Source organism: Ambystoma mexicanum, chromosome 13 (assembly GCF_040938575.1).
Source record: "Ambystoma mexicanum isolate Mex_15411 chromosome 13, UKY_AmexF1_1, whole genome shotgun sequence".
In the NCBI taxonomy this organism is placed as follows: Eukaryota; Metazoa; Chordata; class Amphibia; order Caudata; family Ambystomatidae; genus Ambystoma; species Ambystoma mexicanum.
This window is the reverse complement of record NC_090938.1, coordinates 43,181,551-43,205,906: the sequence shown is the minus strand read 5'-3', so window position 1 is coordinate 43,205,906 and position 24,356 is coordinate 43,181,551. Positions and strand designations below refer to the sequence as shown.

The 24,356-nt window shown below is 48.7% G+C and overlaps 1 protein-coding gene across 3 annotated transcripts in view; it reads right to left on the bottom strand.

The window, feature by feature from the left end:
• TMCC2 (transmembrane and coiled-coil domain family 2) overlaps positions 1 to 24,356 on the bottom strand; it is a 744,435-nt gene that overhangs the window by 186,659 nt on the left and 533,420 nt on the right. For all 3 annotated transcript variants that reach the window (XM_069633140.1, XM_069633142.1, XM_069633141.1), the window contains one exon: positions 19,383 to 20,317. In XM_069633140.1, coding sequence (XP_069489241.1) covers positions 19,383 to 20,317 — 935 coding nt within the window. The remainder of the gene's footprint in view (positions 1 to 19,382; positions 20,318 to 24,356) is intronic.

The following is a 24,356-nucleotide window of genomic DNA, read 5'->3' as shown; positions in this document are numbered from 1 at the left end:
TGTCAGCAGTAACAGAGGTAATGGTACTGTATGTGCATGAGTGTGCATCTGCAAGATGCCTGGTGAGCTAGGACTGTCAGCAGGAACAGAGGTAATGGTACTTGCCTGGTGAGCTAGGCCTGTCAGCAGGAACAGAGGTAATGGTACTGTATGTGCATGAGTGTGCATCTGCAAGGTGCATGGAGGGCTAGGACTGTCAGAAGGAACAGAGGTAATGTTACTGTATGTGCATGAGTGTGCATCTGCAAGATGCCTGGTGAGCTAGGACTGTCAGCAGGAACAGAGGTAATGGTACTTGCCTGGTGAGCTAGGACTGTCAGCAGTAACAGAGGTAATGGTACTGTATGTGCATGAGTGTGCATCTGCAAGGTGCATGGAGGGCTAGGACTGTCAGCAGGAACAGAGGTAATGGTACTTGCCTGGTGAGCTAGGACTGTCAGCAGTAACAGAGGTAATGGTACTTGCCTGGTGAGCTAGGACTGTCAGCAGTAACAGAGGTAATGGTACTGTATGTGCATGAGTGTGCATCTGCAAGGTGCCTGGTGAGCTAGCACTGTCAGCAGGAACAGAGGTAATGGTACTTGCCTGGTGAGCTAGGACTGTCAGCAGTAACAGAGGTAATGGTACTGTATGTGCATGAGTGTGCATCTGCAAGGTGCCTGGTGAGCTAGGACTGTCAACAGGAACAGAGGTAATGGTACTTGCCTGGTGAGCTAGGACTGTCAGCAGTAACAGAGGTAATGGTACTGTATGTGCATGAGTGTGCATCTGCAAGGTGCATGGAGGGCTAGGACTGTCAGCAGGAACAGAGGTAATGGTACTTGCCTGGTGAGCTAGTAACAGAGGTAATGGTACTGTATGTGCATGAGTGTACATCTGCAAGGTGCCTGGAGGGCTAGGACTGTCAGCAGGAACAGAGGTAATGGTACTTGCTGGTGAGCTAGGACTGTCAGCAGTAACAGAGGTAATGGTACTGTACGTGCATGAGTGTGCATCTGCAAGGTGCCTGCTGAGCTAGGACTGTCAGCAGGAACAGAGGTAATGGTACTTGCCTGGTGAGCTAGGACTGTCAGCAGTAACAGAGGTAATGGTACTTGCCCGGTGAGCTAGGACTGTCAGCAGGAACAGAGGTAATTGTACTGTATGTGCATGAGTGTGCATCTGCAAGGTGCCTGGTGAGCTAGGACTGTCAGCAGGAACAGAGGTAATGGTACTTGCCTGGTGAGCTAGGACTGTCAGCAGTAACAGAGGTAATGGTACTGTATGTGCATGAGTGTGCATCTGCAAGGTGCATGGAGGGCTAGGACTGTCAGCAGGAACAGAGGTAATGGTACTTGCCTGGTGAGCTAGGACTGTCAGCAGTAACAGAGGTAATGGTACTTGCCTGGTGAGCTAGGACTGTCAGCAGTAACAGAGGTAATGGTACTGCATGTGCATGAGTGTGCATCTGCAAGGTGCCTGGTGAGCTAGCACTGTCAGCAGGAACAGAGGTAATGGTACTTGCCTGGTGAACTAGGACTGTCAGCAGTAACAGAGGTAATGGTACTGTATGTGCATGAGTGTGCATCTGCAAGTTGCCTGGTGAACTAGGACTGTTGGCAGGAACAGAGGTAATGGTACTTGCCTGGTGAGCTAGGACTGTCAGCAGGAGCAGAGGTAATGGTACTTGCCTGGTGAGCTAGGACTGTCAGCAGTAACAGAGGTAATGGTACTGTACGTGCATGAGTGTGCATCTGCAAGGTGCCTGGAGGGCTAGGACTGTCAGCAGGAACAGAGGTAATGGTACTTGCTGGTGAGCTAGGACTGTCAGCAGTAACAGAGGTAATGGTACTGTACGTGCATGAGTGTGCATCTGCAAGGTGCCTGCTGAGCTAGGACTGTCAGCAGGAACAGAGGTAATGGTACTTGCCTGGTGAGCTAGGACTGTCAGCAGTAACAGAGGTAATGGTACTTGCCCGGTGAGCTAGGACTGTCAGCAGGAACAGAGGTAATGGTACTGTATGTGCATGAGTGTGCATCTGCAAGGTGCCTGGTGAGCTAGGACTGTCAGCAGGAACAGAGGTAATGGTACTTGCCTGGTGAGCTAGGACTGTCAGCAGTAACAGAGGTAATGGTACTGTATGTGCATGAGTGTGCATCTGCAAGGTGCATGGAGGGCTAGGACTGTCAGCAGGAACAGAGGTAATGGTACTTGCCTGGTGAGCTAGGACTGTCAGCAGTAACAGAGGTAATGGTACTTGCCTGGTGAGCTAGGACTGTCAGCAGTAACAGAGGTAATGGTACTGTATGTGCATGAGTGTGCATCTGCAAGGTGCCTGGTGCGCTAGCACTGTCAGCAGGAACAGAGGTAATGGTACTTGCCTGGTGAGCTAGGACTGTCAGCAGTAACAGAGGTAATGGTACTGTATGTGCATGAGTGTGCATCTGCAAGGTGCCTGGTGAGCTAGAACTGTCAACAGGAACAGAGGTAATGGTACTTGCCTGGTGAGCTAGGACTGTCAGCAGTAACAGAGGTAATGGTACTGTATGTGCATGAGTGTGCATCTGCAAGGTGCATGGAGGGCTAGGACTGTCAGCAGGAACAGAGGTAATGGTACTTGCCTGGTGAGCTAGGACTGTCAGCAGTAACAGAGGTAATGGTACATGCCTGGTGAGCTAGGACTGTCAGCAGTAACAGAGGTAATGGTACTGTATGTGCATGAGTGTGCATCTGCAAGGTACCTGGTGAGCTAGCACTGTCAGCAGGAACAGAGGTAATGGTACTTGCCTGGTGAGCTAGGACTGTCAGCAGTAACAGAGGTAATGGTACTGTATGTGCATGAGTGTGCATCTGCAAGGTGCCTGGTGAGCTAGGACTGTCAGCAGGAACAGAGGTAATGGTACTTGCCTGGTGAGCTAGGACTGTCAGCAGTAACAGAGGTAATGGTACTGTATGTGCATGAGTGTGCATCTGCAAGGTGCATGGAGGGCTAGGACTGTCAGCAGGAACAGAGGTAATGGTACTTGCCTGGTGAGCTAGAACTGTCAGCAGGAGCAGAGGTAATGGTACTTGCCTGGTGAGCTAGGACTGTCAGCAGTAACAGAGGTAATGGTACTGTATGTGCATGAGTGTGCATCTGCAAGTTGCTTGGTGAACTAGGACTGTCAGCAGGAACAGAGGTAATGGTACTTGCCTGGTGAGCTAGGACTGTCAGCAGGAGCAGAGGTAATGGTTCTTGCCTGGTGAGCTAGGACTGTCAGCAGTAACAGAGGTAATGGTACTGTACGTGCATGAGTGTGCATCTAAAAGGTGCCTGCTGAGCTAGGACTGTCAGCAGGAACAGAGGTAATGGTACTTGCTGGTGAGCTAGGACTGTCAGCAGTAACAGAGGTAATGGTACTGTATGTGCATGAGCGTGCATCTGCAAGGTGCCTGGTGAGCTAGGACTGTCAGCAGGAACAGAGGTAATGGTACTTGCTGGTGAGCTAGGACTGTCAGCAGTAACAGAGGTAATGGTACTGTACGTGCATGAGTGTGCATCTGCAAGGTGCCTGCTGAGCTAGGACTGTCAGCAGGAACAGAGGTAATGGTACTTGCCTGGTGAACTAGGACTGTCAGCAGTAACAGAGGTAATGGTACTGTATGTGCATGAGTGTGCATCTGCAAGTTGCCTGGTGAACTAGGACTGTCAGCAGGAACAGAGGTAATGGTACTTGCCTGGTGAGCTAGGACTGTGAGCAGGAGCAGAGGTAATGGTACTTGCCTGGTGAGTTAGGACTGTCAGCAGTAAAAGAGGTAATGGTACTGTATGTGCATGAGTGTGCATCTGCAAGGTGCCTGGAGGGCTAGGACTGTCAGCAGGAACAGAGGTAATGGTACTTGCTGGTGAGCTAGGACTGTCAGCAGTAACAGAGGTAATGATACTGTACGTGCATGAGTGTGCATCTGCAAGGTGCCTGCTGAGCTAGGACTGTCAGCAGGAACAGAGGTAATGGTACTTGCCTGGTGAGCTAGGACTGTCAGCAGTAACAGAGGTAATGGTACTTGCCCGGTGAGCTAGGACTGTCAGCAGGAACAGAGGTAATGGTACTGTATGTGCATGAGTGTGCATCTGCAAGGTGCCTGGTGAGCTAGGACTGTCAGCAGGAACAGAGGTAATGATACTTGCCTGGTGAGCTAGGACTGTCAGCAGTAACAGAGGTAATGGTACTTGCCTGGTGAGCTAGGACTGTCAGCAGTAACAGAGGTAATGGTACTGTATGTGCATGAGTGTGCATCTGCAAGGTGCCTGGTGAGCTAGCACTGTCAGCAGGAACAGAGGTAATGGTACTTGCCTGGTGAGCTAGGACTGTCAGCAGTAACAGAGGTAATGGTACTGTATGTGCATGAGTGTGCATCTGCAAGGTACCTGGTGAGCTAGGACTGTCAACAGGAACAGAGGTAATGGTACTTGCCTGGTGAGCTAGGACTGTCAGCAGTAACAGAGGTAATGGTACTGTATGTGCATGAGTGTGCATCTGCAAGGTGCATGGAGGGCTAGGACTGTCAGCAGGAACAGAGGTAATGGTACTTGCCTGGTGAGCTAGGACTGTCAGCAGTAACAGAGGTAATGGTACTTGCCTGGTGAGCTAGGACTGTCAGCAGTAACAGAGGTAATGGTACTGTATGTGCATGATTGTGCATCTGCAAGGTGCCTGGTGAGCTAGCACTGTCAGCAGGAACAGAGGTAATGGTACTTGCCTGGTGAGCTAGGACTGTCAGCAGTAACAGAGGTAATGGTACTGTATGTGGATGAGCGTGCATCTGCAAGGTGCCTGGTGAGCTAGGACTGTCAGCAGGAACAGAGGTAATGGTACTTGCTTGGTGAGCTAGGACTGTCAGCAGTAACAGAGGTAATGGTACTGTATGTGCATGAGTGTGCATCTGCAAGGTGCCTGGTGAGCTAGCACTGTCAGCAGGAACAGAGGTAATGGTACTTGCCTGGTGAGCTAGGACTGTCAGCAGTAACAGAGGTAATGGTACTGTATGTGCATGAGTGTGCATCTGCAAGGTGCATGGAGGGCTAGGACTGTCAGCAGGAACAGAGGTAATGGTACTTGCCTGGTGAGCTAGGACTGTCAGCAGTAACAGAGGTAATGGTACTTGCCTGGTGAGCTAGGACTGTCAGCAGTAACAGAGGTAATGGTACTGTATGTGCATGAGTGTGCATCTGCAAGGTGCCTGGTGAGCTAGCACTGTCAGCAGGAACAGAGGTAATGGTACTTGCCTGGTGAGCTAGGACTGTCAGCAGTAACAGAGGTAATGGTACTTGCCTGGTGAGCTAGGACTGTCAGCAGTAACAGAGGTAATGGTACTGTATGTGCATGAGTGTGCATCTGCAAGGTGCCTGGTGAGCTAGCACTGTCAGCAGGAACAGAGGTAATGGTACTTGCCTGGTGAGCTAGGACTGTCAGCAGTAACAGAGGTAATGGTACTGTATGTGCATGAGTGTGCATCTGCAAGGTGCATGGAGGGCTAGGACTGTCAGCAGGAACAGAGGTAATGGTACTTGCCTGGTGAGCTAGGACTGTCAGCAGTAACAGAGGTAATGGTACTTGCCTGGTGAGCTAGGACTGTCAGCAGTAACAGAGGTAATGGTACTGTATGTGCATGAGTGTGCATCTGCAAGGTGCCTGGTGAGCTAGCACTGTCAGCAGGAACAGAGGTAATGGTAATTGCCTGGTGAGCTAGGACTGTCAGCAGTAACAGAGGTAATGGTACTGTATGTGCATGAGTGTGCATCTGCAAGGTGCCTGGTGAGCTAGGACTGTCAGCAGGAACAGAGGTAATGGTACTTGCCTGGTGAGCTAGGACTGTCAGCAGTAACAGAGGTAATGGCACTGTATGTGCATGAGTGTGCATCTGCAAGGTGCCTGGTGAGCTAGGACTGTCAGCAGGAACAGAGGTAATGGTACTTGCCTGGTGAGCTAGGACTGTCAGCAGTAACACAGGTAATGGTACTGTATGTGCATGAGTGTGCATCTGCAAGGTGCCTGGTGAGCTAGGACTGTCAGCAGTAACAGAGGTAATGGTACTTGCCTGGTGATCTAGGACTGTCAGCAGTAACAGAGGTAATGGTACTGTATGTGCATGAGTGTGCATCTGCAAGGTGCCTGGTGAGCTAGCACTGTCAGCAGGAACAGAGGTAATGGTACTTGCCTGGTGAGCTAGGACTGTCAGCAGTAACAGAGGTAATGGTACTGTATGTGCATGAGTGTGCATCTGCAAGGTGCCTGGTGAGCTAGGACTGTCAGCAGGAACAGAGGTAATGGTACTTGCCTGGGGAGATAGGACTGTCAGCAGTAACAGAGGTAATGGTACTGTATGTGCATGAGTGTGCATCTGCAAGATGCCTGGTGAGCTAGGACTGTCAGCAGGAACAGAGGTAATGGTACTTGCCTGGTGAGCTAGGCCTGTCAGCAGGAACAGAGGTAATCGTACTGTATGTGCATGAGTGTGCATCTGCAAGGTGCATGGAGGGCTAGGACTGTCAGCAGGAACAGAGGTAATGGTACTTGCCTGGTGAGTTAGGCCTGTCAGCAGTAACAGAGGTAATGGTACTGTATGTGCATGAGTGTGCATCTGCAAGGTGCATGGAGGGCTAGGACTGTCAGCAGGAACAGAGGTAATGGTACTTGCCTGGTGAGTTAGGCCTGTCAGCAGTAACAGAGGTAATCGTACTGTATGTGCATGAGTGTGCATCTGCAAGGTGCATGGAGGGCTAGGACTGTCAGCAGGAACAGAGGTAATGGTACTTGCCTGGTGAGTTAGGCCTGTCAGCAGTAACAGAGGTAATGGTACTGTATGTGCATGAGTGTGCATCTGCAAGATGCCTGGTGAGCTAGGACTGTCAGCAGGAACAGAGGTAATGGTACTTGCCTGGTGAGCTAGGCCTGTCAGCAGGAACAGAGGTAATCGTACTGTATGTGCATGAGTGTGCATCTGCAAGGTGCATGGAGGGCTAGGACTGTCAGCAGGAACAGAGGTAATGGTACTTGCCTGGTGAGTTAGGCCTGTCAGCAGGAACAGAGGTAATCGTACTGTATGTGCATGAGTGTGCATCTGCAAGGTGCCTGCTGAGCTAGGACTGTCAGCAGGAACAGAGGTAATGGTACTTGCCTGGTGAGTTAGGCCTGTCAGCAGTAACAGAGGTAATGGTACTGTATGTGCATGAGTGTGCATCTGCAAGGTGCATGGAGCGCTAGGACTGTCAGCAGGAACAGAGGTAATGGTACTTGCCTGGTGAGCTTGGCCTGTCAGCAGGAACAGAGGTAATCGTACTGTATGTGCATGAGTGTGCATCTGCAAGGTGCATGGAGGGCTAGGACTGTCAGCAGGAACAGAGGTAATGGTACTTGCATGGTGAGCTAGGACTGTCAGCAGTAACAGAGGTAATGGTACTGTATGTGCATGAGTGTGCATCTGCAAGATGCCTGGTGAGCTAGGACTGTCAGCAGGAACAGAGGTAATGGTACTTGCCTGGTGAGCTAGGCCTGTCAGCAGGAACAGAGGTAATGGTACTGTATGTGCATGAGTGTGCATCTGCAAGGTGCATGGAGGGCTAGGACTGTCAGAAGGAACAGAGGTAATGTTACTGTATGTGCATGAGTGTGCATCTGCAAGATGCCTGGTGAGCTAGGACTGTCAGCAGGAACAGAGGTAATGGTACTTGCCTGGTGAGCTAGGACTGTCAGCAGTAACAGAGGTAATGGTACTGTATGTGCATGAGTGTGCATCTGCAAGGTGCATGGAGGGCTAGGACTGTCAGCAGGAACAGAGGTAATGGTACTTGCCTGGTGAGCTAGGACTGTCAGCAGTAACAGAGGTAATGGTACTTGCCTGGTGAGCTAGGACTGTCAGCAGTAACAGAGGTAATGGTACTGTATGTGCATGAGTGTGCATCTGCAAGGTGCCTGGTGAGCTAGCACTGTCAGCAGGAACAGAGGTAATGGTACTTGCCTGGTGAGCTAGGACTGTCAGCAGTAACAGAGGTAATGGTACTGTATGTGCATGAGTGTGCATCTGCAAGGTGCCTGGTGAGCTAGGACTGTCAACAGGAACAGAGGTAATGGTACTTGCCTGGTGAGCTAGGACTGTCAGCAGTAACAGAGGTAATGGTACTGTATGTGCATGAGTGTGCATCTGCAAGGTGCATGGAGGGCTAGGACTGTCAGCAGGAACAGAGGTAATGGTACTTGCCTGGTGAGCTAGGACTGTCAGCAGTAACAGAGGTAATGGTACTGTATGTGCATGAGTGTACATCTGCAAGGTGCCTGGAGGGCTAGGACTGTCAGCAGGAACAGAGGTAATGGTACTTGCTGGTGAGCTAGGACTGTCAGCAGTAACAGAGGTAATGGTACTGTACGTGCATGAGTGTGCATCTGCAAGGTGCCTGCTGAGCTAGGACTGTCAGCAGGAACAGAGGTAATGGTACTTGCCTGGTGAGCTAGGACTGTCAGCAGTAACAGAGGTAATGGTACTTGCCCGGTGAGCTAGGACTGTCAGCAGGAACAGAGGTAATTGTACTGTATGTGCATGAGTGTGCATCTGCAAGGTGCCTGGTGAGCTAGGACTGTCAGCAGGAACAGAGGTAATGGTACTTGCCTGGTGAGCTAGGACTGTCAGCAGTAACAGAGGTAATGGTACTGTATGTGCATGAGTGTGCATCTGCAAGGTGCATGGAGGGCTAGGACTGTCAGCAGGAACAGAGGTAATGGTACTTGCCTGGTGAGCTAGGACTGTCAGCAGTAACAGAGGTAATGGTACTTGCCTGGTGAGCTAGGACTGTCAGCAGTAACAGAGGTAATGGTACTGCATGTGCATGAGTGTGCATCTGCAAGGTGCCTGGTGAGCTAGCACTGTCAGCAGGAACAGAGGTAATGGTACTTGCCTGGTGAACTAGGACTGTCAGCAGTAACAGAGGTAATGGTACTGTATGTGCATGAGTGTGCATCTGCAAGTTGCCTGGTGAACTAGGACTGTTGGCAGGAACAGAGGTAATGGTACTTGCCTGGTGAGCTAGGACTGTCAGCAGGAGCAGAGGTAATGGTACTTGCCTGGTGAGCTAGGACTGTCAGCAGTAACAGAGGTAATGGTACTGTACGTGCATGAGTGTGCATCTGCAAGGTGCCTGGAGGGCTAGGACTGTCAGCAGGAACAGAGGTAATGGTACTTGCTGGTGAGCTAGGACTGTCAGCAGTAACAGAGGTAATGGTACTGTACGTGCATGAGTGTGCATCTGCAAGGTGCCTGCTGAGCTAGGACTGTCAGCAGGAACAGAGGTAATGGTACTTGCCTGGTGAGCTAGGACTGTCAGCAGTAACAGAGGTAATGGTACTTGCCCGGTGAGCTAGGACTGTCAGCAGGAACAGAGGTAATGGTACTGTATGTGCATGAGTGTGCATCTGCAAGGTGCCTGGTGAGCTAGGACTGTCAGCAGGAACAGAGGTAATGGTACTTGCCTGGTGAGCTAGGACTGTCAGCAGTAACAGAGGTAATGGTACTGTATGTGCATGAGTGTGCATCTGCAAGGTGCATGGAGGGCTAGGACTGTCAGCAGGAACAGAGGTAATGGTACTTGCCTGGTGAGCTAGGACTGTCAGCAGTAACAGAGGTAATGGTACTTGCCTGGTGAGCTAGGACTGTCAGCAGTAACAGAGGTAATGGTACTGTATGTGCATGAGTGTGCATCTGCAAGGTGCCTGGTGCGCTAGCACTGTCAGCAGGAACAGAGGTAATGGTACTTGCCTGGTGAGCTAGGACTGTCAGCAGTAACAGAGGTAATGGTACTGTATGTGCATGAGTGTGCATCTGCAAGGTGCCTGGTGAGCTAGGACTGTCAACAGGAACAGAGGTAATGGTACTTGCCTGGTGAGCTAGGACTGTCAGCAGTAACAGAGGTAATGGTACTGTATGTGCATGAGTGTGCATCTGCAAGGTGCATGGAGGGCTAGGACTGTCAGCAGGAACAGAGGTAATGGTACTTGCCTGGTGAGCTAGGACTGTCAGCAGTAACAGAGGTAATGGTACATGCCTGGTGAGCTAGGACTGTCAGCAGTAACAGAGGTAATGGTACTGTATGTGCATGAGTGTGCATCTGCAAGGTACCTGGTGAGCTAGCACTGTCAGCAGGAACAGAGGTAATGGTACTTGCCTGGTGAGCTAGGACTGTCAGCAGTAACAGAGGTAATGGTACTGTATGTGCATGAGTGTGCATCTGCAAGGTGCCTGGTGAGCTAGGACTGTCAGCAGGAACAGAGGTAATGGTACTTGCCTGGTGAGCTAGGACTGTCAGCAGTAACAGAGGTAATGGTACTGTATGTGCATGAGTGTGCATCTGCAAGGTGCATGGAGGGCTAGGACTGTCAGCAGGAACAGAGGTAATGGTACTTGCCTGGTGAGCTAGGACTGTCAGCAGTAACAGAGGTAATGGTACTTGCCTGGTGATCTAGGACTGTCAGCAGTAACAGAGGTAATGGCACTGTATGTGCATGAGTGTGCATCTGCAAGGTGCCTGGTGAGCTAGGACTGTCAACAGGAACAGAGGTAATCGTACTTGCCTGGTGAGCTAGGACTGTCAGCAGTAACAGAGGTAATGGTACTGTATGTGCATGAGTGTGCATCTGCAAGGTGCCTGGTGAGCTAGGACTGTCAGCAGTAACAGAGGTAATGGTACTTGCCTGGTGATCTAGGACTGTCAGCAGTAACAGAGGTAATGGTACTGTATGTGCATGAGTGTGCATCTGCAAGGTGCCTGGTGAGCTAGCACTGTCAGCAGGAACAGAGGTAATGGTACTTGCCTGGTGAGCTAGGACTGTCAGCAGTAACAGAGGTAATGGTACTGTATGTGCATGAGTGTGCATCTGCAAGGTGCCTGGTGAGCTAGGACTGTCAGCAGGAACAGAGGTAATGGTACTTGCCTGGGGAGATAGGACTGTCAGCAGTAACAGAGGTAATGGTACTGTATGTGCATGAGTGTGCATCTGCAAGATGCCTGGTGAGCTAGGACTGTCAGCAGGAACAGAGGTAATGGTACTTGCCTGGTGAGCTAGGCCTGTCAGCAGGAACAGAGGTAATCGTACTGTATGTGCATGAGTGTGCATCTGCAAGGTGCATGGAGGGCTAGGACTGTCAGCAGGAACAGAGGTAATGGTACTTGCCTGGTGAGCTAGGCCTGTCAGCAGGAACCGAGGTAATCGTACTGTATGTGCATGAGTGTGCATCTGCAAGGTGCCTGCTGAGCTAGGACTGTCAACAGGAACAGAGGTAATGGTACTTGCCTGGTGAGTTAGGCCTGTCAGCAGTAACAGAGGTAATGGTACTGTATGTGCATGAGTGTGCATCTGCAAGGTGCATGGAGGGCTAGGACTGTCAGCAGGAACAGAGGTAATGGTACTTGCCTGGTGAGCTTGGCCTGTCAGCAGGAACAGAGGTAATCGTACTGTATGTGCATGAGTGTGCATCTGCAAGGTGCATGGAGGGCTAGGACTGTCAGCAGGAACAGAGGTAATGGTACTTGCCTGGTGAGCTAGTACTGTCAGCAGTAACAGAGGTAATGGTACTGTATGTGCATGAGTGTGCATCTGCAAGATGCCTGGTGAGCTAGGACTGTCAGCAGGAACAGAGGTAATGGTACTTGCCTGGTGAGCTAGGCCTGTCAGCAGGAACAGAGGTAATGGTACTGTATGTGCATGAGTGTGCATCTGCAAGGTGCATGGAGGGCTAGGACTGTCAGAAGGAACAGAGGTAATGTTACTGTATGTGCATGAGTGTGCATCTGCAAGATACCTGGTGAGCTAGGACTGTCAGCAGGAACAGAGGTAATGGTACTTGCCTGGTGAGCTAGGACTGTCAGCAGTAACAGAGGTAATGGTACTGTATGTGCATGAGTGTGCATCTGCAAGGTGCATGGAGGACTAGGACTGTCAGCAGGAACAGAGGTAATGGTACTGTATGTGCATGAGCGTGCATCTGCAAAATGCCTGGTGAGCTAGGACTGTCAGCAGGAACAGAGATAATGGAACTGTATGTGCACGAGTGTGCATCTTGCCTGGTGAGCTAGCAAGGCATACATTTGTTTTCAAAAATTGATTAGCAGAGTTTGCTAATTAAAATGTTTTTGATTAGCAAACAGACCCATTTGATTGGCAATTTTGTAGTAATGTTAATGTCACCAGAAGTTATTCGTACCCAAGACATGAAATGAGCAACAAAACAGCAGTTTTGCGTACCGCTGAAATAAATTTGTGAGAGGAGTCAAGCCATGCAAATTCTTTAAACTTCAGCTAGACCTGCAGGTCGGATAACTTTAACTATTCAATCTAAGAGAAATACATTTGATCCATAGCAACAGAGAAAACCAAACTTAAAATGTGGTTTCTGTAAAATGATTCATGTCACTTCAAACCCACTTTATGTTTGGCGCACTGCTGCCACCCAGAGGCCAGCCATGCACAGAAACTTTTATTTGATGTTTACTGCAAACAAAGTCGATCTTAAATAAAAGTTTCAAACCTCTCTTGTGAATGCTACTCTCCATTCATAAAATCTACTCGACTGTTTGAATGGGTGAAACGACTTTGCAAGCCATAGTTTTCCGTCTGTAAAATGTAAAAGGTCAGCTACATGAATGGACATAAATAAATACATATGATAAAAAGGCTCTGAAAACAGTTTGGCCAGCTGTCTCCTGCAGGTGGTAATATGTAATACAATCAGCAAAGCATGCTCTAGAGGCTAGCTACAGTGTTTGGCATTCCAGTAGATCTTTAGATGAACAGATTGGATGTAACTATTTATTACTACTTTCCACAAGCATTTAGTTCGCTTTGTGTATTTATTATGAAAGAGGAAAGAAAGAACTAAGCAGAGTGCATTGTGTAGCAGGCAGAGAACTGGCAAAACTAGGTGGAGTATTGTAGTTTGTGGTCAACTCTCTTTCAGGGTACCTGGTATAAAGGAACAGGGTGATAATATAGAATGTCAAGGAGAATGGGTTCGCACATGGGTTGAGCACTAGGTTTGTGTAGCGATCTGTTATATTAATATCTGAATCATCACTGTTATTTATGTTCCTTAGATGTTATTATTTACAAGGTTTTCCTTGTTACATTTCCTATGTCCTTGTTCCATCTTTACGAGCTAGCTTTATGTTACATTGAGCTTGTGAAGATGTAATGCGGACAACGGCAGTTTGTTTATGAAGAGCCGGTGGGCCCGTTGCAATAAACTTACTTAAAGTCTTCGTGTTGTCCTGCCTCCAACCTTTACATTGGCGACAAGGGTTTCCAGATACCTAATGGGCCCACCGCCTGCCATTGCAAATTCCTGCGAGGCTGACCAGGAGAAGGGAACCGGGAGGTCTCTCGGCCGAGACCACCGTTATTGATATTGATATTTTATTTCTTTCGCGCTCGTACACAAGTATTTCAGAGCGTGACAAGGCAAGGGCGGGGAACAGGGGAGAACAAAACAGCGATCTTACTAGGCCCAGTGACATTGAGAACACGCAAATGCATGGTAGAGGGGGAGGTGAAAAGTGCATGGAAGGAGGGAGAAGTGGAAAGTGTGAAGCAGAGGAGAAACAGATAAATAACAATAATTAAATAAATAAATAATAAAGGCAACAAACAGTGGTAGTGCAGCCAGCAATTTGCAAGTGCTAGGTTTAAGGCAGCAGACAGAGTAGGTCTGATAAGTGCAGGAAGAAAAAGGAGGGGCTGTATGGGTACAGATACAGACCCCAGTGCAAGGGGTTGGCCGGAGGCAGTGCGGGAGGGTGTCGGGGTGAGCAGGTAACAGGGCCCAGAGGACAGAGGGTGGCCAGGTGCACAGTGCCAAGAGAGAACAGATCAGCAGGGGAAAGGGGGAGTGAAGGCAGAAGAAAAGAGGAAGGTCTTTAGGTGCTTCCGGAACCAGAGATGGTTCTCCTCAAGTTTTAGAGTGGCAGGGAGGCTGTTCCAGAGGGAGGCCCCAGCCGAAGACAGAGATCTTCCCCCAGCTTGTTTCTTTGAAAAACGACAGACCCTGAGGGAGTTAGTGGTAGAGGAGTGAAGAGCTCGAGAGGGGAGGTATTTGCGGAGGGATAGCTGAAGGTATTTTGGACCCAGGCTGACAGCTGAAACAAGGTGGACCTACGCAGGGCTGCGGCATCGCCGATCAGGAGCCGGCAAAACGAGGAGTTGGCCGCTCCATATTCCTTGGTGTTGCAGTGGCCACAGGAGTTTAGCCGCGCCACCTTTCCTGGTGTCGCAGCGGCCACAGGAGTACAGAGCCCCGCGGCCACAGGAGTTGGGCCGCTCCACCTTCCCTGGTGTTGCTGCGGCCACAGGAATACAGTGCCCCGCTACGCTCAATCACTGATGAGATTGGCCACTCTGCCCCTTTAGTTAGTCTGGCCGTAGAAGTGGCTGAAACAGTTCAGGAGGCGTGTCTTAATAGCAAAGGCACCGTATTAACTGTAAGTGAGGAGCACTTTTAAAATTCTAAGAACTCGCACATCTGACATGGAGACAGAGCTGCAATCTTCCTTCTAGGCACCACATTAAGTGGAAGTGAGGGGCACTTAAGTTTCGTCCCGGCAACTTGTATGTGGAGGTCCTTCCAACATGAACTTTTAGAGTTACAAAGAGAATAAGGCATAGCAATAAGCATAACTGATCCTCCCATTGTATTAAACATTTTGGAACAACTGCCAATCAGATAATTATAGACTTTAGTCTGCAACACCTCTGACAATTACAATGGCAGCAGCAAGTATGCCTCCCCCGCCACCCTTCCTGTCAGAACCTGGCACCCCTGTCATTAGGTGGGACAGGTGGAAAAGGCTCTTTGACACCTACCTGGTAGCCATTGGAGGAGATAAGTTTGCCCCTGCAAGGAAGGAGGCAGTTTTGTTACACAACTTGGGGACAGAGGGACACAGTGTCATCGATGGTTTGTCCGATCCCACGGTCATAGGACAAGGAGAAGAAGATCAATTTACAGTGGCCATCAGAAAATTGCAAGCACATTTTGAGCCCAGTAAAAATATCCCTTTTGAGAGACACAAATTCTTCTCAAGGAGTCAAGATCCCCTGGAACCAGTGGAGACCTTCATTGCAGCATTGCGCACATTGAGTCACTCATGTGAGTTTGGACCCCTAACTGACTCTCTAATTTGTGATCAATTAGTGCTTTGTACCAACAACAACAGGATACAGCAGAAACTGTTATCGAAGGATGTGTCCCTTGAGCAAGTGGTTGAAGTGGCCAGGGGCATGAAGGAAACTTCTAAGTACATGGCCAGCATGAAGTCAGATAAAAACAACAGTGAAATAGCGGCAGCCAAAAGTGGAAAGAGATTCACTACAGGGAAGGGCATAAAGTGTTTCAAGTGCGGCAGCAACCATCATGTATCTTCAAACCCCTTTTGTCCTGCACAGAACGCCAGTTGTCTCAAATGCAAAAAGAAAGGACACTTTGCAAGAGTTTGCAGGAAATATTCTGCAGTAGAAAGCATAGAAACGAGCACCAGGTGTCCTGAACAAGAGGAGAATACTGCGGAGCAGCAGAACATGCAAGTTAAGCATGTCCTAGAGATCAGGGACGTCTCTGATGGAGAGAGGGGGCCGATAGATGTTTTCGTGTTTAATAAGAGTTGTTACAATGAAGGTAGACAGTTGTTCACCGTGGATAGATTTAAGAGAACTTAATAGGAACATATTAGTTGACCGTCATCCCCTACCAAATATCGGCGAGAGGTTAGCAACGTTGAGTAAAGCAAGTGTCTTTTCTATCATTGACTTGTCGCAGGCATACCATCAAGTTCCACTTTCAGAAGATTGTCACGGTATCACCTCTTTGATCACCTCTGAAGGAACATTTAAATACTGTAGGGTGCCATTTGGCTTAGCTTCGGCGGCCGCCGTATTTCAGAGGGTAATGGAAAGGGTTATGGAGGGAGTTCATAATGTAGTAATATTTCAAGATGATGTCCTAGTATATGCTGACTCCAAAGTAGAACATGATCAGTTACTCAGAACAGTACTATCAAGATTGGGGGATGCAGGCTTAACTGTCAAAAGGAACAAATGTAAAATATCAGTAGACAGTGTGGAGTACCTCGGTCACGTAGTATCCAGCCAAGGCATAAATCCAAAATGAGTCTGGTTGATGCGATTGAGAATGCGCCACGTCCCTTGGATAAAGACCAAGTTAGATCATTTCTTATTATCATAAATTTGTAAAGAATTTTGCCATCATACCCACACCTATAAGAGCATTATTAAAAAAGGGGTGAAATTCCAATGGTCCACACAATGTGAAGTAGCATTTAAGGAAATTGAAGAAGGAATTGTGCGTGCTCCTTCGATTGGAAAGTTTAGTGATGATGACCGCACAGTGTTGGTGGTTGATGCTAGTATATTGGGGTTGGGAGCAACTTTGTTACAGTCCAATTCTAGTAAGGTGGAGAGAGTTATAGCGTTTGCCTCCAGAACTCTCAAAGGGGCAGAAGCAAACTACTCAGTTATAGAATGAGAGGTAATGGCTATGGTCTGGGCCATTAATCATTTCAAGTATTTTTTGTGGGGAGGAAAGTTCAGTGTGCGATCAGATCACAAACCTTCGGTACAACTATTCAATAGTGGAAGATGGGCAGCAGGATCTCCGAGAATAAGTAGATGGGGTCTTGGGCTCCAGGTGTACAACTTTGAAGTGGATTATTTACCTGGGAAAAACAATGTAGTGGCAGATTCTTTGTCTAGGATGCCAATAGATAATAATCTGATGACGAATGCTGGGTATGATGATGGGTATGTTGTTGCTGAACTGGTAAGAGTGGACAAGGAAGAGTAGGCCAAAGCTGAAGTAACTGACCAGGACCTTAAGCTTATCAAACAATGGACCATAGATGGATGGCCGCATAAGGAAATTCTTGTTAGGAAATTTGAAGTGTGGTGGGAAGTAAGAGATGAACTGAGCATAGTGGGAGGTAAATTAAGAAGGAGCAACTGCATTGTTCCCCCAGAAGGTGTACCAATGAGTCTCATATAACTGTCTCATCAAGGTCACTTAGGAGAGGGGGCTACTAAGAGAAGGGTATGTCACAGTTACTGATGGCCTAAAATGGACAGAATGGTGGAAAATTTTGTAAAGAATTGCAATGCGTGTATATTGAGCGACAAATCCAAGAGTGTGCGTGAAGTACCACTGATACCGAATAGTGTGCCAACTCAGCCATGGCAGAAATTTGCGGTTGATATATTAGGAGCAGTTGCTGGTCTGGGAGATGGATTCAAATATATCTTTGTGTTAGTTGAGTTCCATTCCAAATGGGTGGAGTGGGAAGTATCTAGGGAAGTAACAGCCAGAGATTTAGTTTCCTTTCTAGAGAAAGTATTTCTCAGGGAAGGGTGTCAATCTGAATTGGTCTCTGACAATGGGGTACAATTTGTATCTCAATTCATGAGGTCATTTCTAGAGGGCTATGGGATTAAACACATCAGGACTGCACGCTACCACCCAAGAGCAAACGGATTGGTTGAGAGGATTAATAGACTTATCAATGGAGGAATCCAATTAGCTATATGCTCGGGTCAAAACTGGAAGGAGATACTGAACCCATGTTGTGGAGTTACTTAACTACGCCCCATTCGGTAACCAAAGAGTCCCCCTTTGTGTCGCTTAAGGATAGAGAACCTGGAACGAAGCTTTGTCCGGGATGGTTAGGTTTGGCGGGTACTGTGGTAGTGGATAGAAGTGCCATCATGAATCTCATTAAGAAAGCACAAATTACCAATAAAGGACAGGGAGTGGAAAGTTGGGGACTGGGTATTGGTGAGAAATCCCAGGTATTCTCAGAAGTGTGCGGAAAGCAAATACATTGGTCCTAGGAAAATTGTTGAAGTTCGAGGGAATGTAGTAGTGTTGGAAGGTGGGGAGGTGTGGTCTCAGGGCAGGTTGGCAAGTGTAAAAACAAGGAAGGAAAATTATGAAGATGAGGAATATGATGAGAATGGTAAAGAACTAAACAAAAATGAGATTTCAAAGGAGGGTTCTATTGCGGATGAAAATGATAAAGTCATTGATAAACTTAATTCGAAGAGGCTTACTCACAAACCAGATTGGTTAAAGGATTTTGTTGATTGAAAAATGTACCTGGAATATTTTCTTTCTATCTTACGATAAATTAAGGGTTTGGGGAGGGAGATATGTAGTGATCTGTTATATTAATATCTGAATTATCAGTGTAATTTTTGTTCCTTAAATGTTATTATTTACAATGTTTTCCTTGTTACATTTCCTATGTCCGCGTTCCATCTTCACAAGCTAGCTTTATGTTCCACTGAGCTCGTGAAGATGGAATGCGGACAACAGCAGTTTGTTTATGAAGAGCCGGTGGGTCCGTTGCAATAAACTTACTGAAAGTCTTCCTGGTGTCCTGCCTCCAACCTTTACAGTTTGCCATCAAAAGCATTTGATCATGTGATAAGGTACATTTTTAAATGTTCACTAGTCAACATGATGCATCTTCCCCAACAAAATGAAAGTTGATACCATGAAATTCCGAACACAAACCTAAGCTTTACTGTAAAGCATAGAGATGATGCAGGGTTTTACAGTTTCAATACTGTAATGATGTATTATTTAACAACTTACATTTTGCATGTTTTTTAAAAGATATAAAGTTGACACATACTTGTCTTTCCCAGACAGAATATAAAAAGCTTAAAAAGTATCATTCCGATTACTTCTGGTTTGCAATTATTTGAAAAAGAAATTCTTGCCTAGCACTCCTACACATGCCTTTGGCACTTGAGTGTAGGAGAGGATTACTGCTGCACTTTCCCTCCATTAGCACTGAAGTGAACAGAGAAAGCAGGGTGAAGAGAGCACTGACTGCAAGAGAAGAATGCAGGGTGAACTTTGTTTTCATTGAAGAAGGCAACTTAAATAGCTAATTTTGCTACACAAGTGTTCATTTGATTATCAAACCTACAGAATTGCAAAGCAAATTGCTATGCAACACTGCTTATTTTATGCCTTGGCTAGGACTGTCAGCAGTAACAGAGGTAATGGAACTGTACGTGTATGAGTGCGTTGGTCTCAGCAGTCAGTGTGTCCACATGAAGGGGCCTGCAGGGCTAGGACTGTCAGCAGTAACAGAGGTAATGGTACTGTATGCTCGTCCTTTTTGCATAGACTTGCAAAATAGCCTGGCTCTTATGGGGTTAAGGGATAGCCTGCCCCAGTCCAATTCACACACCATGCCATTTCTGTGGACAATGCTTTTTTGAAAGAGTGTGTCTGTGCGTGTGGGTAACAGACAGCATATATTTCTAATAGGAACAAGAAAGAGGGTTCAAAGGATCAATGTCCTTACCTGTACCGTTCTTCCTGCAAGCACTGTGTCATGTACGTGTAGTCCCTTTGTAGCTGGGCCTTCAGATCCTCCATCGAGTCCTCCAAATGGGACTGGCTGTCTTTGATCTCTCGCAGCTCCTCTAGGAGTGTGTCAAAGTTGATGTGGTGACTGTCTAATGTATTAGATTTGGGGCTTCCCATCCCCCCAGGGCCAGCCCCTGAATTGCTGCCCACTGCAGAACCTGAGGTGGCGCTGGAGCACTCATCGTCGCTGCCATACTTTGGGCTTGACACCAAGGTGGCACTCCCACTTAAGGTCCTCGAAGCCTCCTCAGGGTGAGGGTCCTCCAGCATGTCCTTCATGTGTGCTATATTGTCTGCACTTCCAAATTTGTTCCTGATCAAGCTGGCAAACTCCCGTGGTTTGGAGACGACCGCTGTGTGGGTAACCTGCGACAGGCCAGAAAGGCCACCCTTAACGCCCTCTACCACACCCCCACCAAAGCCGCTGATGCCAGCCCGGACGTTGGCTCCGACCCCCTTGAGCCCCTGCTGCATGTCCCGCAGCACACCCTTGTGGTGCCGGGAGAGCCCATTCTGTTCAATCTCCTTCAGCTTCTTGTGGTAGTGCTCCAGCTTCTTGTGCAGCTGAGCGATGGTCTGGGCTGACTTCTGGTTCTTCTTCTCAAAGACCTGTTTAATGCGGCAGGCCTGCTGCTTGTCGGCATTGTTGGCCAGCTTCAGGTACTCGGCCACGTTGTCATCTCGAGCTTCCTGCTCCACCTTGATCTGCTCCGTGATCTTGAGGATCTTCTGGTGGAGGTGCTCTATGGCGGCTTTCGTCCTCTGTGGATCGGGGATGCAGTCGGGGACATCCAGGCTGATGTTGCAGTCAGATCCACCATGGATTGTGTTTGGAGGAAGGCCAAGCGTGTTCACATCACCTTTATCGATCTGCAAGTAGAAAAAAAGTAATTAACCATTTGCTTCTCATCAATGCTCCAATCTTGATCTATATAGCAGTCGCGCTCCAGACCAGGTACAGCATTGCCAATGAACGAAAATCAAACTTTTAGAACCTTACATTTCAGTACCGCAATTCTGCATGCAGCATGTCCTGACTAACAGGTATCACTAGTCCCTAGAGAAATGTTTCAAATCGCATGAAGCTGCCTGGTTCTTCCCCAAGAGACATTTCTCTACACGGTCTGTACATCGTACCAGAAAGAACTCATGTTTGGTCCTATATAGTCCTTCAGGCCAGATCCCTCCCGCTCCCATGGAAGGATGAAGGCTTGGAGCGTGCCAAGTGCAGACTGCCCAATGCCAGAGGCCAGCATTTAACTTGTGATCCTGTTCCCCATCTCCCTGCTGTGCTACTTAACTCTGCCTTACTGCCCCCATCTTGACCGGCATCACAGGTTGCTATTTTAGTTCAGAGATAACACACCATCCTAAAAATCTCTTTGCAGTGTGCAGACAGAAAAGTTACTTACCTATAAAAGAGTTCACCAGTCGGAATAGCCTCGAAAAATGTGTAAGCTTTCAATTACTTCTCCACCAACATGTGCAAACCTAAAACACTAGTCTGGGGGCTTCTAAAAGCATATGAGAGACCAAATCAAGGTTGTGCCAGGGGAATGAGTCTTTCATTTGCATCCAAGTGAAAATAGGATATGAAAAAGAGTAAAGTTTAGCAGCGGGAAATGAATTAAATTAAAGTAAGCCGGTGTAGGGTATACATTACAACAAAGCATCCATGCAAACAGATCACCCCAAAATGCAAGGAATCTTTAGGGGATCCAACCACTATAGCATTCGTGGAACAATCGCCAAAATGCCATATTCCAGGTGTATGCCTGACCCCGCCACGTTCACGCTCTGCTGTCTTTCCTCGCAACATATCGCACTATGCTGCCTCTCATTGCCTCACACCTGTTGCTTGCGAGCACATCTACACCAGCCTTTGCCTTTTTTAAAGTGGTGCTTTCTATGTTGTCTTTCCCTGCCTCTTGGGTCTAGCGTGGACCTGCAGGCAAACTCAAGGGGAAGGCCCACACATTCCTCCTCTGCAGGAGCTTGTGTTCAATTGAGATGCTTGACCGATACAATCATGAAGGTGTCAGGTTAAACAATGCCTTTCACTCCCAGTCCAACTGATCTGCTGCCTAGCACGGGTTCAAACTCTATTCCAGTCAAGCTACCTAAGCATGCTGCACTGCAGCTCTCTACCCCATGCTCTGCTGGTCCAGCCTAGGCATCCATACATGCTGCACTGCGGCTCTCTACCCCATTCTCTGATCCAGCCTAGGCATCCATGCATACTGCACTGCAGCTCTCTACCCCATGCTCTGCTGATCCAGCCTAGGCATCCATGCATGCTGTACTGTGGCTCTCTACCCTATGCTCTGCTGATCCAGCCTAGGCATCCATGCATGCTGCACTGCAGCTTTCTACCCCATGCTCTGCTGATCCAGCCTAGGCATTCATGCATGCTGTACTGCGGCTCTCTACCCCATGCTCTGCTGATCCAGCCTAAGCATTCATGCATGCTGCACTGCAGCTCTCTACCCCATTCTCTGCTGTTCCAGTCTAGGTATCTAAGCATGTTGCACTGCAGCTCTCTACCCCATGCTCTGCTGATCCAGCCTAGGCATCCATGCATGCTGCACTGCGGCTCCCTACCCCATTCTCTGCTGTTCCAGTCTAGGTATCTAAGCATGTTGCACTGCAGCTCTCTACCCCATGCTCTGCTGATCCAGCGTAGGCATCCATGCATGCTGCGCTGCAGCTCTCTACCCCATGCTCTGCCGATCCAGCCTAGGCATCCATGCATGCTGTACTGTGGCTCTCTACCCCATTATCTGCTGTTCCAGTCTAGGTATCTAAGCATGTTGCACTGAGCTCTACCCCATGCTCTGCCGATGCAGCCTAGGCATCCATGCATGCTGTACTGTGGCTCTCCACCCCATTCTCTGCTGTTCCAGTCTAGGAATCTAAGCATGCTGCACTCCGGTTCTCTACCCCATGCTCTGCCGATCCAGTCTAGGCATTCATGCATGCTGTACTGCAGCTCTCTACCCCATTCTCTGCTATTCCAGTCCAGGTATCTAAGCATGCTGCACTGCAGCTCTCTACCCCATGCTCTGCCGATCCGCCTAGGCATCCATGCATGCTGTACTGCGGCTCTCCACCCCATTCTCTGCTGTTCCAGTCTAGGTATCTAAGCATGTTGCACTGCAGCTCTCTACCCCATGCTCTGCTGATCCAGCCTAGGCATCCATGCATGCTGCACTGCAGCTCTCTACCCCAGGCTCTGCTGATCCAGCCTAGGCATCCATGCATGCTGTACTGCGGCTCTCTACCCCATGCTCTGCTGATCCAGCCTAGGCATCCATGCATGCTGCGCTGCAGCTCTCTACCCCATGCTCTGCTGATCCAGCCTAGGCATCCATGCATGCTGCACTGCAGCTCTCTACCCCATGCTCTGCCGATCCAGTCAAGGTATCTAAGCATGTTGCACTGCAGCTCTCTACCCCATGCTATGCTGATCCAGCCTAGGCATCCATGCATGCTGCACTGCAGCTCTCTACCCCACGCTCTGCCGATCCAGTCTAGGCATCCATGCATGCTGTACTGCGGCTCTCTACCCCATTCTCTGCTGTTCCAGTCTAGGTATCTAAGCATGTTGCACTGCAGCTCTATACCCCATGCTCTGCTGATCCAGCCTATGCATCCATGCATGCTGTACTGCATCTCTCTACCCCATTCTCTGCTGTTCCAGTCTAGGTATCTAAGCATGCTGCACTGCAGCTCTCTACCCCATGCTCTGCTGATCCATTCTAGGCATCCATGCATGCTGTACTGCAGCTCTCTACCCCATTCTCTGCTGTTCCAGTCTAGGTATCTAAGCATGCTGCACTGCAGCTCTCTACCCCGTGCTCTGCTGATTCAGTCTAGGCATCCATGCATGCTGTACTGCAGCTCTCTACACCATTCTCTGCTGTTCCGGTCTAGGCATCCAAGCATGCTGCACTGCAGCTCTCTACCCCATCATCTCCTTTGCCAGTCTAGGTATCTAAGCATGCTGCACTGCAGCTCGTTATCCCATTCTCGGCTGTACCAGTCTAGGTATCTAAGCATGCTGCACTGCAGCTCGTTATCCCATTCTCTGCTATTCCAGTCCAGGTATCTAAGCATGCTGCACTGCAGCTCTCTACCCCATGCTCTGCTGATCCAGCCTAGGCATCCATGCATGCTGTACTGCATCTCTCCACCCCATTCTCTGCTGTTCCAGTCTAGGTATCTAAGCATGCTGCACTGCAGCTCTCTACCCCATGCTCTGCTGATCCATTCTAGGCATCCATGCATGCTGTACTGCAGCTCTCTAACCCATTCTCTGCTGTTCCACTCTAGGTATCTAAGCATGCTGCACTGCAGCTCTCTACCCTGTGCTCTGCTGATCCAGTCTAGGCATCCATGCATGCTGTACTGCAGCTCTCTACCCCATTCTCTGCTGTTCCAGTCTAGGTATCTAAGCATGCTGCACTGCAGCTCTCTACCCCGTGCTCTGCTGATCCAGTCTAGGCATCCATGCATGCTGTACTGCAGCTCTCTACACCATTCTCTGCTGTTCCAGTCTAGGTATCTAAGCATGCTGCACTGCAGCTCCCTATCCCATTCTCGGCTGTACCAGTCTAGGCATCCAAGCATGCTGCACTGCACCTCTCTACCTCATTCACTGCAAATTGCAGTGTAGGTTTTCAAGCAGGATGCACTGCAGCTCTCTACCCCATTCTCTGCTGATCCAGCCTAGGCATCCATGCATGCTGCACTGCAGCTCTCTACCCCATTCTCTGCTATTCCAGTCCAGGTATCTAAGCATGCTGCACTGCAGCTCTCTACGCCATGCTCTGCCGATCCAGCCTAGGCATCCATGCATGCTGTACTGCGGCTCTCCACCCCATTCTGTGCTGTTACAGTCTAGGTATCT